Below are 16,023 nucleotides of genomic sequence, written 5' to 3' on the forward strand. Positions count from 1 at the left end.
TGATTTTGACAGAGCTCTACAAATCCAAGTTTCTTTATCAGGACCGATATTTTTAAAGTTCGCATTATGCTGCAAATGCATTATAGATGATCCATCTGATAACAATAATTAATGCTCATTAATATTAGGGCTTTTTTTAACTGTAAATTATTATCATTTTCTTTTGCTTTTTAAATTTGAAGCAAACTCTGATATAATGCTTCCACCACCCTCTAGCTTTGTAAAATATTTGTGGATTCAAATGTTATTTACTGGCTCATTGTCAGCAGTAAATAAACAAAGTCATTTGCATTATACTAACAGACGTTTAAAGCTTAGCAAGGGACTAGTTTTTAAAAGTTACAGATCATTGTAGTTTTACTTTCATGGATAGAGGAAACTATTAGAATGACTATCTAAAGCTAATAGCAAAAAAAACTTGTAATGTGAAATGGCAATAATATACTATATGATATTGGTTTTGTGCATGTAACACAGGCATATAATCAGATTTAATTGTCTGTTGTTGCTGTATGGTTCCAATCATTTCATTAGAATTGTGGGAACAGCTCCTGAGTTGCTGAAAGACCAGTATCTCAAGTGTGTTTCTTTGCATTATTATAGCTGTATTTGGAAGATAAGCGAGTCAGATTGCGTACGATAGGGCAGACGTTCGAAGGAGGCAACCGAAAGCAGAGAGCAGTGCTTTAAACCTGCCAGCTGTCCTTGCTGGGCCTGCGAGCGGAGGCGGAAGGTTGGGTGCGTGTGAAGGAGCCGGCGGGTGGGCGCGCGGGTGCCCTGCGGCTGCCGAGGCCCCGCCGCCTCTGCCGGGGCCGCTGTTCCCTCCAGCACGCGGGTACGAAGCAACTGATGCAAACGCAGCTGTTCAGTGACTTTCACTAAATTAATGCTGATGTGAATCGTGGCGGTACTGGAGGCCCCGGTTACAGAGATCGAGGCTCACGTGTGCTAGGCGCTATATAAAACAGTACCACAGGCGGGTTTTCCGGATGTATTTTATACTCTGCAGCTGCTCTGTTTATGCCCTTCCATCATCCTGATGTGGGATGGTGCTTTGAAATCTTTCCTAAACGGCGATGGGAAGAGGTGGGTCCTCTGCTAGACCCGTGGCATATTCGGCTCCTCGCAGCCCCCGTGGGGTGACCCTGGTTCCGCAGAGCCGTCGCAAGGACGGTGCAAGGCGGGTAGCTGCCCCGGCGCCGCGCTGGGACGGGCTGGCGACGGGGAGACGAGCCCGCAGCCTGCATCTTCGCAGGGGCTCGGGCGCTCTGCCGAGAGAGACGCAGGCTTTGCCTGCTGCGGCGGCGCAGGGGACTTGTAGGCCTGCGCAGGGTTTCGGCACGGCTGGCTGGGGGCATATGGGCACCCAGGAGGGCTTCAGGGAGACGGCGCGAATTCGGGGCTCTCTTGGGAGTGCGGGAGCAGCTACAGTCCAAACCACCAAACTTGATTTAAATCTGTATCCTACACAGCAAATTCAAAGTATAGTGATTCTTAAGGTTTTAGGTGTTTAACAAATTTGACATATGAGCGAGTACTTTCTTACCCTGTAGAACATAGTGATCTAGAGCATACAAAGTACTATTAAATTTATAAAAATGTGTAGTTGGGTTTTTTTGGTGTGTCTTTTTACTTTGGGAGAACTTACTGAAACTACCATTACTCTTAGGGAGCGAAAGTGTATTTGTTGCTTAGTGTAAACAGAAGGAAAGAGCCAGGAATATGAACTTTAGCAGAGGTAATCATATTTTCACTGATGATAAAAATAACTGCATTATATGTTAGTACAGTTGACCCCTGCTGTGTAGCAAAATGTGATGGATGTTTGTGAACCCATGGGAAAGCATCTCAAGTAAACCTTGAATCTACCAGAACCATGTGGGACGCTGCTTGGCGCTCTTTAGCGCAGTCTGTGTCCTCTGTCTTCTGACCCTTATTATGATTTTCTTGTTCAGCAGTCTTGAATTCCTGTGGCAGGGTGACCGTTTTAAAGAAACAGAGAATGGTAAAAGCTTTTGAATGTGTTGTTTAATATTTAAATAATAGTTGCTTTTTTTCTGAATGCTTTCAGGATACTGAGACACACTAAAGCATCATGGAAAATCTCTAAAGAAAATTGCTTTCCCATCGTTTTCCTTTGTTTTACTAGAAAAATTGTTATAACCTTCTATTTCTTTGTAGTTATTTATTTCTTTATTGCCGCTTCTGTCCCTGATGCGGTAATCGCCTCTTGTGCCGTAGTTGTTATCGAAGCGCATTTTCGCGTACCGCAGAATGTCGCGCAGCGGGTTGTTGCGCGGTGCTGGGGAGGCCCCAGCCCGGCCGGCGGCGCGGGGGCTCGGAGGGTGCTGCCGTGCGCGCCGGGTTTGCCCTTCCGCAGCCCGCGGCGTGCCGCTGGTGAGCACATCGGCCAACCCCGTGCTCCTAGTGCCAGCCGGGGGAGAGGCTGTCTTGGTGGGAACTTGGCCTTATTGTAAAATGACATTTTTCACACGCTTGAAGGAAGCTTAAAGCAATTAAAACGGAAAGGGCACACTAAGATCGTTCGGCTAGTCATTCGTCTGCAACTAGTTTGCCGAAACTTTTATGTGCCTGTAAATAAATATCATCTTTAATAGACATTAAGCTTTTTTTTAAATGTTTAAAACTAAAAAGAAATGTAATGATTCTGAAGAAGCCGCGTGTCGCTGTCAGCGATGCACCCGCACAGCCACCCTTAGCAGGAGTCTCCGCAGGCTTCCCCGGGGCTGGCGGGAACGCGCCCAGCTGCAGGCCGCGGTGTGCCGGTGCGGGAACGAGCCACGCCGTCTGCCGCGCGGCCGCTCCGGCTGCAGAGCAAGGCGGCGAGAGCCCGGGAAATCCCACGGGTGGGGAAAGTTCCCCGGACCGGTACCCTGCACCGTCGGAGGGGCGGCTGGCTTCATCCCATGTCTTCCGGGCGGGACGGGCGGCGGAGCCGGCGAGGAGGGCGCCTCTGCCCGCAGCCGCCCCGGCGCCCGCGTGGCCCACGCGCGGCAAGAGCGGCCGCCTGGGGAGCAGGACTGCTCGGGCTGGCCGGGGCAGGGTGTTTCTTCCCACCCCAGGCCTGTTGGGCATCCTGTTGTGAATGCTCCGCTCTCGGATGTAACCATGAGCGCGCATCATCTGCTTCTGTCTGCTTTGTGGCCTGCCACAGATACTCTGCTTTTATGGTGTTACAGTCTCATTTAAATAAGCATAATTGAAGCATAGGTGTGACAAACGTTAATTTGCATTTTTAATAGGAGGGAGGATGCACAGTGTATTCGTGAGTCCTGATAACTGCGCACTGCTTTCCCACTCCCAGATTCATGATCTTTTTTTTTGTTTTTGGTTTTTTTTTGGTGCCAGATTTAATACAAAATGCTCAGAATAGCCCCCTGCACTGCAATTTAAAGCTGTTTCAGTGGAGCATGCTCCTTTCCTAGCGGGATGTCGGGGGACACCGGCATTGCTGAGGCTCCGGCCAGCCGCCGAGCCCTGGCAGCAGCCCGCTACCCTGCTGCCATTCGTCAAGAGGCTCAGGCACCCGGACACCGACGCTGCAGCTCCGTCCCGTGTCCGGCAGGTCCCTGGGCCCCGAGTCTGTTGTTGTGGGTTGGTTGGTCGGTTTTTGGTTTTGTTGTTGCTGAAAGGAAGGGCGGAAGTTCAGAAAAAGAAAGGCGTATTTTCTCTGTCATGTCATTAGTCAAGCTGGGAACATGAAAACCTTGGTCTGGTTTGGAACTTTCTACTATGTCCTTAAGTCTTCCTTAAGAAAAACATAGGAAAATGGTTTTATTAACTTAACATTTTTGACCAGTTTGATACCAGTGTCATTTTCACTGAGTATGTAGAAGTGACGTCTGGTGGAAACACTTTTTGTAAAATTTTTCCCTTCAGCTCTTTAAAGCAACACTGTCAAGCAGCAGGGGCAAAAATAATATGGAAAGTGTATTTTACCCATGTTTACTCTGGTTTTGCTGCTTTTTATTTATTTATTTATTTATTTATTTTTGCTGAGCACTTTTCTTTAACTCAGCAATGTGAAAGTGTCGTTCCAGTGCTCGAGAAGCAGAACGTGAAACCAAGTGCAAAGGAAAAGGGAAATGACTAATCTGGATTCGTGACTAATCTGGATTCGTGACTAATCCGGATTCTTTTTTTTTTTCTTGCAAGTGACTGGATTTAAGAAATAAATGAACACTCTGAGTGAAAGGGGGGAGGGGACTATGGGGACCGTAACCAAATATTTCGTTTTCCCTGTTGGCTGGCGTGAGACAACTTCCCCTTCAGCCTGGAAGAGCTCTGTTACCCTGTAAATCACGTGCTTGCGATTTTGTATGGAACCTCTGCAGCTCGTTGGGATGCCTTGAATCGCCCCGCTGCAGCAAGGTACCTGCTCCTTAGGTACTGCAGCCCCTAAGATCAGTGCCCCAGTGGAACTCTACGCTGAGATTTGCACAACAGCGTATGTTTGGGGAGGATGAATGATAGACACTGATTTTGGCTTTGATTCCTCCATATGTTGGAATGTCGTAATTTTTCAAAAATAGTTATTTTTAATAACTATTAATTTGAGAATGAAAATGTATAAAATTAGCTGTGTTTTTTCATAAAACTTGCTCTTTCATGCCTTTGAGGTTTAAAAAAAAATTAGATTAAAACGTATTAGTAAGAAAGTGAATATAATTTAAGCAACTGAGTAGTTCTGTGTTGCAACTGTGAATGAACACTGGATTCTTAAGAGATATTTATATATCACAAATGAGCTGATACTGCACATACACTTCCATATTATTTTGCAAATATGTTATGAGTATTATTTTGAAAGATTTACTACAAAGTGTCTCATACAGTGTGCTGAAGATTAGAGGCTCTCCATTTGAAGGTCTGTTAATTCAGGTTGAAAAATAGGCAATCATCATCCTTTAAAATATTTTTAGTAAGCTTTTAATTTAAAGCTGAAGCAAAATTGGAGATTGGTCAGTAGTGCAAATAACACTTTTCTGATTATTTTATTTACATATATAGAATAAAAAAACTAACAATGGAACTGAAAAACAAACAAGATGAGTTAAAAAACGTGAAAGAAGATTTGCGCTATTTCCAAGAAGAGAAGGAAGCTGCGTATAAACGGTCCCAAGTGCTCAGGTAAGAGCGCTCTCCTTTGGCAGAGAGGTGCAGAAGCTGTGCCTCCTGCAAAAGCCTGCGATCAGTCCGGGGTTCGGTGGAGCAGGCCCAGGCGGAAGGAATACTGCGAATGAGGAGAATGTTCAGAACAATCTTGTTTTTTCTTTGTTTTCCAGAATATAGTAAGATGCTGTAGTGTTAGCAAACGTAACTGGCAAATATCACTACTGATTACTGATGTTATTAGCAACAGGATAAGTTCTTCGTAACTTTGAAAACATTAATTAATGCTTAAAGTAAGAAGCACTTGTAATGCAGCAGCAATATAGTATTTTTTACATGTATTGTCTGTAAGGATTCAGCGTAAGCCTGGATATACAAACATTTAAACTGTATTGCTGTCATTACTCAAACAATAAAAAGTAATTGTATAGTTGTCTGTACAGTTTTATTTGTACATGTAAGTTTTAAATCAACATTTAAAAGAGAGAAATGAGTATAAATATACTCAATATTAAACATATTTCATATACTAAATTATTGTAACTGAATGTACTATAAAATATGATATAACAGAAGTAGTTATCAAGTTTAAAATAATTAAAAGATTGTTATATATCTTTATTTGCTTTTACAATGTATGTCTGGTTTTATTTTTCTCTGACTTTTGCAGAAATACACTGGAACACCATTGCTCGACTCTAAACAAGGCGCTCTCGTTATTTCCTTTCATTAGAAGTGAACTAGACAGTGTTAAAGAGGTTGTGTCTGGTAATCTACAAAACTGGGCTGCCCTGAAAGAAGAAATTTTTCTACAAATAAAAGCTGTTAGCAAAGAAGCTTTGACAGGTAAATCATCATCTTGCGATACTTTGGGCAAGGTGGAATGCCTTTTGGTAGTTCAGTATACCATAGTGAATTAGAAGGTAAAACTGTCACTTCTAAAATTCTGATATTAGTTTGTCCTGATCAAAAGTAGTAGAACACCATTGCTGTCTGCTCTTAATGGCACCGTGTGACCTGAGTTGGACTCCATCCAGTTACTAGTGGATTATTTTGCTGGCTCAGTACTCAGTTGGCCAAGTCAGATTGAAACATAATACTAAAAATACTTATGATAAGTATGTGGGTACGATCGTAATCCAAAGACTCGGAGAAGTTTTAATTTGCCTCATGTCTCCCATTATCAGATTTTTCCTATGTGCTCACGCATGTGCTGTTATACCCCGCTGCCTGTGGCGGAGCTCCTGGAGGGTCCCGCGGTGCGGTCCCGCGGTGCGGTCCCGCGGCACGGTCCTCCTCCCGTTGCGCAGGCAGGCACGCTCCCGTGCCAGCACACTGCTGTACGTGTCGGGCTGCCTCGGATACGCCAGCCGCCTCGTGGGAGCAAACCCGCACCTTGTACGTGGCCGGGTGCCCCCTCCTTGTGGGCCTGAAGGAGGACAAGTAGCTCCAGGGATGAGCGTGGGTTTGTGTGAGGGGCCTCGGCGATGGGAGGTGGCGTGAAGCAGCCCGGGGGGAGATGCCTTGGCCTGGCCCGCAGCCCGCTTCCCGCGCGCACCGGGGCAGCCTTCGGGAAAAGGAGCAGCGGGGAGCAAGCGACGGCTGCGCTGGTGCTGGAAGGTCGCGTCCAGTCCTCCGGCTGGCCGTTGGACTTTAAAACTCTGATTTATCCTTGAATACCATTTTTGCTGTGCCTCAGTTAAAAGATTAGTTGTGCTGAGAAAGTGTGTGGTAGTGTAATTACCGACCCTGTACCATCCAGACCATCCAAACAGCTCCTGTGTCGACTTTTGCAACTTTACTGCTCTTCTCATGTAACTTTCATATATGAATTCTTTTCCTTGTAGTTCTTCAGTGTGTTCTGTTGATGAGCTGCTAGTTGCCCTGGAGCTTGTTTTTTTCTGGACTATTAAGGCAGCAGAGGAGTAGGTGAGCTGATGTCACCTTTTAGGTCCTTGTGAGGAAAATATCAGGGCAGATTGGGCAATGTCCATCTCCCAAATTACTGCAAATACATAGCTCAAGTGAAACTTGCATGCACAGTGTCTCAGAGAATAAGTAACTTTATTTTAAATAACAGCTCCCCAGTAGCCCATTCTCCTGTAGAAATAGAGGTAATTTTTAATGTTTTCCATATTTGTCCTTTTCACAGTAGGAACAAAAAGTGGGGCAGTTCTGCCGTGGGAGTGAGGAGGCATGCGTCACCCGTGGAGACGGGGTACTGAATGTGAGCAATGAGTCTGGGGTGTTGGGAGCCCAGCTAGCAGAGAACCCAGGAAGGAGGACTGTTGCCTGCTGAAGACAAGTGTTAGAAGAAAATCCCCTTTTACTATTCAGTTTTTCCAAGAACAATTAATTTAAATGTCAATATCTTGCATTTTGATGCATGACTTCATCTCCTACTTAGACTGAGCACAGAAAGCGTTAATGTCCCTAAGAATTCATCTCTTCCTGTGCTTATTCCCTGCCTAGTTCTAGATAAATAAAGAGAAAACATAGATGCATTTCTGCAGACATTTTCAAAGATTCATAACATTTTAAGACTTCTTAAATAGAGCTTTCAGATTCTTTTAAACATTTATCCTCCAAATAAAAATTATTTATCATTGATGCATGCAGAACATGGGCTTTGTTTATACAATTGTTTCACTCTGGTATGATTTGCTCTGCAGATGTTCATTTATTTACAGAATGTCACAATTCACTTATTAGTAATTTTCACTTTATACTTGACCTTCAGATTCAGGCAATCCCATGGAAAACACCAAAGTGCAGACGTAGCCAAAGAAAATTATTCTCTCTCAAATTCTAAGCAACTGTTATTCTGATCTCCATTATATGTGCTATATATCTCCCATTGCATTCAACATATCCCATACAGAGTAGTGCCAGACTGTGGATATTATATATGTTCTTGAATCTAGCTTTCTAAACCAAACTGTTCAGTCCCCCTTGATTTTTTTTTTTTGCCTGCTAGTGCTTTTCTAAAACTTCTATTCTCTGTTCTATAAATTCTTCATTATTAACATATGGTAACATAATATTGTCTAGTAAACTTTTCATTCATTTTACCTTACTATTTCTGCAGTAAGGTAATTCATTGTTATTTTTAGAACTTGTTTTCTATGTCAGATTTTGAGAAGAATAAGTGGTATATGAAGTGCTGCTTTTTATACATGGACCCGTTTCCTTGGTCAGTGTGAAAAAGCCTTATAAAAAACCTTGTGTATGGACATTCTTTACTCTTAATTAATGGCAAGTAGAAACAAGCATAAGGACTTAAAGTCTTTCAGTATTTACATCAGTTAGTATAACAAATTTATTTAAATGTGGCGTAGTTGGGAAAGGTTGTAGTTAATGAAAATATTTCTACTACAGAAATAATTTAAAATTTGGCTGCGGGCAGAATATAAAAATTATTTAATAGGTGATTTGAAAGTTCAGTTAGGCTTCATCTAACTTGAACATTGTAATTACTAATAAAAATCAAAGTGGTGTAACTTCTTTGGACAACTGAACATCTAGGGCTGTAATTGGAGAGAAAAATAGAAACGAATTGCAACTGCTTTTGAAAATGTTAAGTACAGTCATTAAGGATAACTTAAGCTCAGGGAAAATCTATGAAAACATAGGAGGAGAAGGCTCGTTACACCCCACCCATAACTGGCTTATTTGCTTTGCAATAGAAACTACCCAGGAAGCTTCCTTGGAACTGCTGCACCTCTAAATTGAAGAGCTAGTGAATGATAGATTGAAGAAGTCTGTCTTTTATGTTTTGAAGATGCACTTTGATTACTTTAAGAACAGTAGTCACCCTAAGTAATGAAAAGAGAAAACAAAATTAATACACATGCCCAAAGGTATTTTGAACCATAAGTTTTATATGATGCTCATCAGGGCTAGCTCCCTCCGTATCTTCAGTGAAGTACTGTGAAATCTTCTCAAACTTCATGTCAGTGAGATGTGCAGTTGTTCTTTGTGTGTCGATAACTGTTTGCATATCTTGTTGGATTCAAATATTTGTCAGCTATTGTTATTCCATTTGGCATACATACATATGTTTTAATTTGGTTTTGAGATCTTAGAGGAAATGCATATTATTACTTAGAATAAAATTTGTATTATTCATCAGCACTGTCTAAGTACAAGTTATACAAGAGGTGGTGCACATTGGTGGTTCTTTTGGCCCTCAAGTCTGAGCAGAAGTGTTGCTGATGTACATGGCTTACCATGGCCCATACCCCAACTAAAATTACAGAATGCTGAAGTCCCGAGGTCATAAATCAGGTAAGATACTTTTTAGTGAAGAAGGTAAATTTGACAACCATCTATATGATTTTTCTCCTCAGAAATATCCAAACTGAATCAAAAATTAGCAAAATCCCAGAGAGAGAATGAGTCCCTCCAAGAAAAGGTGAAACATCTGACTTTGGTGGCTGATACAGTTGAGTTGAAAACACAACAGCTTCAAACTTCACTTCAGCAAGGGAATGAACTACAAAATAGGTGTCGGGAACTGCAAAAGGAAACATTAGGTAAGAGAATTTTGACATTTCAAGCAAACTTCCAAGTAAAATGAAATGCAAAATTATTTTTTTAAGCACCTAACGTTGTTGTTGTTGTTGTTGTTGTTGTTGTTGTTGTTGTTGTTGTTGTTGTTGTTGTTGTTGTTGTTGTTGTTGTTGTTGTTGTTGTTGTTGTTGTTGTTGTTGTTGTTGTTGTTGTTGTTGTTGTTGTTGTTGTTGTTGTTGTTGTTGTTGTTGTTGTTGTTGTTGTTGTTGTTGTTGTTGTTGTTGTTGTTGTTGTTGTTGTTGTTGTTGTTGTTACTGTGAGAGTACTCATCAGCTCAGATCAGGCCCTAATGAAAAATGCATGTTGTACAGTCAGGAAGACGGAGTGAAAGAAATGAAGAAAGGGAGGGAAGAGGTGAAGATGGTAGTAATAAAGTTGTGCTATTACTTGTCAATCTTATATAAAATGTCAGAGAGAAGGCTCTGAGATTAAAATGAGAAGTGCTCACATTCTGAGCAGGAAAGTCATGCAGGGGTTTTGCCTATCAGCAACGGGAGTGAAAATGGTGTCAGACTAAGCTAGTCTGTTTTCTCTTAGATTCATTAAACTTGAGTCTGTCCAATAATTTGGTCTTGATACTTTGTCTCAAGAATTTAGATAGTCCTCTTGAAAACTGTAAGAGTAGTGATAACGCTTAAAATTATGTTATATTTTCAGCTTTGTTGAGACAATAACTCATTACAAAAAGGCTATTATGTTTTTTATGTTAGTGTCTCTTGAAACTGTTTTCTTTTTAAAGCAGTATTGCATTCATAATGCTGGCTCAAAGACATTTTAGAGACATTCAGAACGTATAGAAGTTGTGCTGTTCCAGGCATAGTTATGAGTCATCAAGGTGGCACAGTAATTATCGTGCTGTCTTATGCACAGTATGTAATTTCAAATTTAAGAGTAGTACTTATGCTAGTCATGATGAACAAATTTCACTAATCCTACAGTAGCAGTGATCGTACTGAAGGTGGGACTGAAAAGTAGAAGACCAAAGGTATCATTCAATGAGGTATCATCCCATATTATTGAGGGCAGTGTATATTTTGTCACTAGATAACAATATTGTTAAGAATGCTCCAGCAGCAGCATGTTTGAAATGTTAGGTATGAGTAAATAGCTCTACTGCATCTTCCAGACACCGTCCACACAAGATACGGACTTAAGACGTCTTCCTGTTTGTGGTGGTTATTCACAAAACACTTTAAACAAATACAAAATCAGCTAGACTTGGCTCCAACAAGATTTTTCTTTGTGGACGTTTTTTGAGGATCAAAGTAGCATGTAAGGTTTTCACTAGGCCCCTCACAAGGATGGATTTAGTCTAAATATGCAGCTGTATGTTTTGATTAAGACTGATGAAGTTACATTATGATTCAAAAACTTTAAAAATTCATTTTAGAATATTCTGTGTATTTTGTTTCTCAATATTAGTTGTCTATATTTGCTCTAGTAGACCTAGTGACTGAGCTGAGAGGTTCTTACTGTACTAGAAATGGTTCACGCAGACAGTGTCACTCGTAAGATAGGCAAGGTGACTGGCTCTGAAGAGCAGATCAGTTGCAGATCCTGAGATAATACCTATAGTGATGATTTATTGCTGTTGGTTAAGCTTTCCTTCCTCTACTAATAGGGTGGCACTTAAGGAAAGAAAGTTTGTTTGATCTTTAATATGGTCCTGTGCCATGCAAAGAAAATGTCCTGAAGTTTATTAATACAGCAATGTGGATGGTCTACTCCATTTGCTTATGAACTGAAATTATTTATATGTCAGTCTGAGTATATTTATGGATGATTGTCACAGATGCTCTCTTTAGAGTCCATGTACCAATATACCCATTATGTAATGTCATGTTTTGGTGACGTTGCATTCTCTAAGAAGCAGTGCACATAAAATGCTTGTTTTGTCCTAATATCTCACTTTCTTCTGTGTTCAATATAACTGGTAAACTTATTTCCATATTCTTGGTAGAAATGTCTTATCCTCTAATTTTTTATAAATAGGCACAAATAGTGGTAAGTCATAACGCAGCTAGATCATTTGTTATTTACCTTTCCCTAGTAGTTCTTCAGTCTTCAGAATGGGTGTACTACCTAACTGGTTAGAGGAAAAGATAATCATATTTTATATGCATTTTTCAGGTGGAAATATTTTTCAAAATAAAATAATACAGAAGTAGCTACCTCTCAATACCTACCTCTCAAGTACGCTTTGACATTCCATTTGTGTTGAAATAATGGACTGTACTGTACAACAGTACAGGCTGTTGTAGTTCTTTCCTTAGTACAAGTAACTTTCAGAAGTGTAGAATTTGCTTCTGTAAATCAATTGTCACGTCATTGTCATGTATCTTGGATAACTACAGATTAGTGAGTTAAATTTTTGAGATGCAGTGATGGTACGTAGGCACATGAAGCTGTCGCTGGGAATTCAACGATAGTTAACCCGCATTCGTGGGAGCTGGAGTGTTGGCACTAGCTGCTCCTGCAGAAAGTCCACAGTCCGTTTGGTTCAGTGTCCCATCTTCACCGCTGAAAAATGCTGCGTGGTTCAAAGGAAGAACTCTAGAATAGCAATTACAGGGTAATCCGTCTTCCTTGTCTATCTCATCCTCATCTAGGAGGACCTTGATCCTGATAAGAGAATCTTTTGAGCTTTGAAACATGTGGTTTAATATCATTACATAAAACATTTGTGTCATTACGTTTATACTGGTATGACAACCATCCAGAGTTATAATTAGAGTTCCCCTTCTTCAGTTTTGTAAACTTGTTTGCTTCGCTAGTTCCTGTAAACACCGAGTTCCCTAGTTTAATTACGTGCATTGTGAAAACACGTTTCCTTTCTCAGTCTTTCCCACCTTTTAACTTCAAGGAGAATTGCCGTGCTCTTATGTTAGAAGACCAGGGAGAGATGTTTGTAGTCAGTGTTTTTTTTTTTTTTTTAGACTATTCAATGTGGGTTTTTTTTTTGTGATGCTTTCTATTGGTCTGGTCTCTAAGATAAGTAATCCCAGTCTTTTCAAAATCCTTGCTTAGGAGCTTTTCTACCCCCTTATTAATTCCTGCTCCCCCTTTCAGAAATGATAATTTTGCAAATATTATTTAGGATAAGTAGCCAGTACTGCATATACAATCCTAGATAAAGGCTCACTGTGGATTTCTATCTGCCTGTGATTTGCTATCATATTTCTTCTACAGTTTAAAGCTTGTATGCTTCTCTGAGCGAGGACTTAAAATTAGGTACAGAAGGGTTTACAATGGGCTTGAAGTAGAGGACCAAATTAAACTGACTTTTACACCTGCAAAAACATTCAGTAGATATTTGTTAGCGTAGCGGTTAAACTCCCTGCGTATTCAGTTCGTTAGGCGACAGAATGCAGGAGTGGAGCGGTGCCTTCCCACGCGGCAGGAAGCAAGGAGGCTGCTTCTTCTGTGCTCCCAGTGCTTTGCCTGCCGAGCGCCCCGGCCACGCGGGGAAGGAGCTGTCGGAACCAGCGCGAGACGGGGCCCCGCACAGGTTAGGACACGGGGCAGGCTGGTCCGGGAGCTCGGCTGGCGGCTGCTCCGTAGATCAGCCCGGGAGCGCAGATGGAGCCGTGAAACGCGAGAGGCTTGCCTAGCTGGAGTGCTTTCAGCCTGTGTGTCAAAAGAGGCAGGAATCCTGGGGAAAAACATGGTGTGTGAGTATACCCTGAAAGAGCATTTCATAATGCATAGTTAGTAAAGCGTGAAAAAAAACAATGTTAATTCTCTGTGTCTGACAGCAGCACTTAACTGCAAACACTAATGCAAATTTTTCAGCGTTATGCTGTTTGTGTCTTACACTGCATCCTGGACCATACGTTTTCCTTGGCTGTAGTACGATAGGTAGGTAGTGTGATCAGAACTGCTCCCCTTTTGATTTGAGGCCTAAAGTCTACTGTCCCAGTCTCATTTTGGATCAACCCCAAATCAGTGGTCATTGCAGAATGTTCTGGAACAGTGTTCGTAGGAGGAAAATGGAACTGTATACTAAAGAAATAACATGATTTGAGTAAGACACTTGTGTTACATGGTGGCTGTGAAGAGGGTGCGCTCAGTGGTACATGTTGAGAAGCAGAGCTGATGAGCTGGAATCAGGGTCCTCATCCTGCACCACAGTCAGCCCCAGAGAAATACCACTTTCCCCAGAATTTCTGCTGTACGTGGAGAGGACAGCTACAAAATACTATGTGATTAAACACAGCAGATGCAGAAGGGAAAAAGAAGAGGCTCTTTTCCTCTGAAAAGGTTCCAGATGAATCTTGAGGTTGACAATGTTTTGCTGCATTTTATAGCCTCAGTGGAGCAACAACTCCCATAGACTTCTCAGGTGCTTCAGTTTTTAGTTTGTTCCGTTGTTAAGGAATTGGGGTAGGGAAGGGAGTGTACAGAGCGTGCTTTCACTAGCGTCTGGTGCCTCACTGAAGCAGAGCAAAGATGTCAACAGCAAGGGGCCTGGAAGGGCGTTCTCAGCCTCCCGGCCTGGTTCCCAAGCTCCTGCACAAGCCCCAGCTCCTCTCCACCCCCATTCCATCACCAGGAGCTAATCCTGTATTTATCAAGGGAGAAGCTGATGAATATAGCCCTTTCAGATGTCTGCTTCTGATGAAAATTTTGCTCTGTCCCATAAATCCTGTGGATTTGTATCTGTATCAGTATTGCTGGTGCATTTTGTTTCTACATTTTTGAGGTTTCTGTTACGTATTTATGGTTTAAGAAGTTGCATGCTGTAGTTTCTGTAGTGATGGAGCCAAATTCCCCTCTAATAGTTGGGCATTGGAGACTGTAATCAGTAGTAGACTCTGTGAGCGTGCCTCCTTTTGCCTTTATTTCTTGCACCCTGATGTGGCTCCTCCAGGAATGAAGAACACTCCCTGGATGCTAGTGGCTTCCAAACAGCGGTAACAAGATTTGGGTACCATCCAATAAGCTTGTTGACCTCTCTAATACATCCTTGCTTTGCAATTTTCTAATCAGCGGCCCAGGTGGGGGATATTGTGTCTCAAGGAAGGGACGTAACCCTACCAGTACCGTTCCTTGCGCTCCATCAGAAATTGCTCCTTTTGCCCAGAATCCTTCTCTGCGTTAAGCTGGGGAGGACGTTTGTGCGGCAGCTCTTGCTGCTTACGCTGCTCTTGGATTTCAGCAGTAGCATGAGCAATGATAGATTTCTGATTTTGATGAGAAATAAATTGGGATTTGTTGAATTAAATTACCATTTTTCACTTCCATGTAACGTAACTGAAAGTGAAGGCACAACTTGTGAAAGAAAAAGCTTGAAATGTTAGAATACTCTGAAAAAGTTTCATCTGTGCTTACATCTTTATCAGAATTTTTTCACTAGTAGCATTATTGGAGGCATATCCAAGAGCTGCCATCTATGTTTTTGTCATAAAAATAAACAACTGTAAATATTCTTTTTCTCCGTCCTCTTCAAAGGAATATTTTGGAAGCTAACTAGTTTATGTTTATAAAGAGACTTGAAAATTTACGGTGCCGTGCAGAAGTATTCCTTCCCTCGAGAAGATTGTGAAGTGCCCTGTGGTATTATCTCTCCTGCTCGCTCTCTTTTTTTAAATGTGTTTACAGAGCAGAGGGATTAGAAAAAAAGTTTGTGTAATGAGTTCACGGAAAGTTATCTTGGTGGTTAGTGTGACTGTGGATTCTGTAGCATCTCAGCAGTGCAATGCTCGTAGCAGAAGGGTCACCGTGACCGCCGCTCACAGTGCTGTTCTGTTTGACGTACTGTTTAGTTATTTTGCCCATGTCAGGTTTCTTTTTTAAACTGCGTATATTACAAAATTGGAATAGTAGACATTTTGTGGAGAAAACACAAACACAACAGAGTATATGAAATTCATACTGAGTGTTTGGATTCTGTTTGCAAAATATTAATGAACAGCTAGAATATCACCTAAGCAAGTTGACTTTTTATGTGAGGCTTTTTTCTTTCTTTCTTTTTTTTTTTTTTTTTTTTTTGGTAGTAACAAAATGTAACATTTATTTCATAATAAAGCAGTTCTTAAGGAGCAATGAGGTGTTTGGTAAGGGTATCCAGAGGGATTTTTCGGGGCAGTGGACTGCTAGGTCAGGCATTTTTATTCTACCTCCACTTCCTAAATTGATTATTAAATGCGCCTTCTGCAGAAATCCGTATGCAGTTTCAGGCTCCATCTGTATGGAACTCACTGCTGGTTTGGGGTAATAAAGCTAGCTAACACAGTGATGATAAAAATGCTCTTTTTGAAGTGGAAAACATGATTTTCTTCATGAAACAATCATCAAATATAACATTAGTTTGTCATT

At 41.5% G+C, this 16,023-nt stretch overlaps 1 protein-coding gene across 1 annotated transcript in view; it reads left to right on the plus strand.

The window, feature by feature from the left end:
- The window catches only part of LEKR1 (leucine, glutamate and lysine rich 1), a 68,595-nt gene that overhangs the window by 22,872 nt on the left and 29,700 nt on the right, over positions 1 to 16,023 (plus strand). Inside the window, exons 3-5 of the mRNA XM_067302223.1 lie at positions 5,032 to 5,151; positions 5,804 to 5,979; positions 9,483 to 9,668. Coding sequence (XP_067158324.1) covers positions 5,032 to 5,151; positions 5,804 to 5,979; positions 9,483 to 9,668 — 482 coding nt within the window. The remainder of the gene's footprint in view (positions 1 to 5,031; positions 5,152 to 5,803; positions 5,980 to 9,482; positions 9,669 to 16,023) is intronic.

This window comes from Apteryx mantelli, chromosome 9 (assembly GCF_036417845.1).
Source record: "Apteryx mantelli isolate bAptMan1 chromosome 9, bAptMan1.hap1, whole genome shotgun sequence".
NCBI classification, from domain to species: Eukaryota; Metazoa; Chordata; class Aves; order Apterygiformes; family Apterygidae; genus Apteryx; species Apteryx mantelli.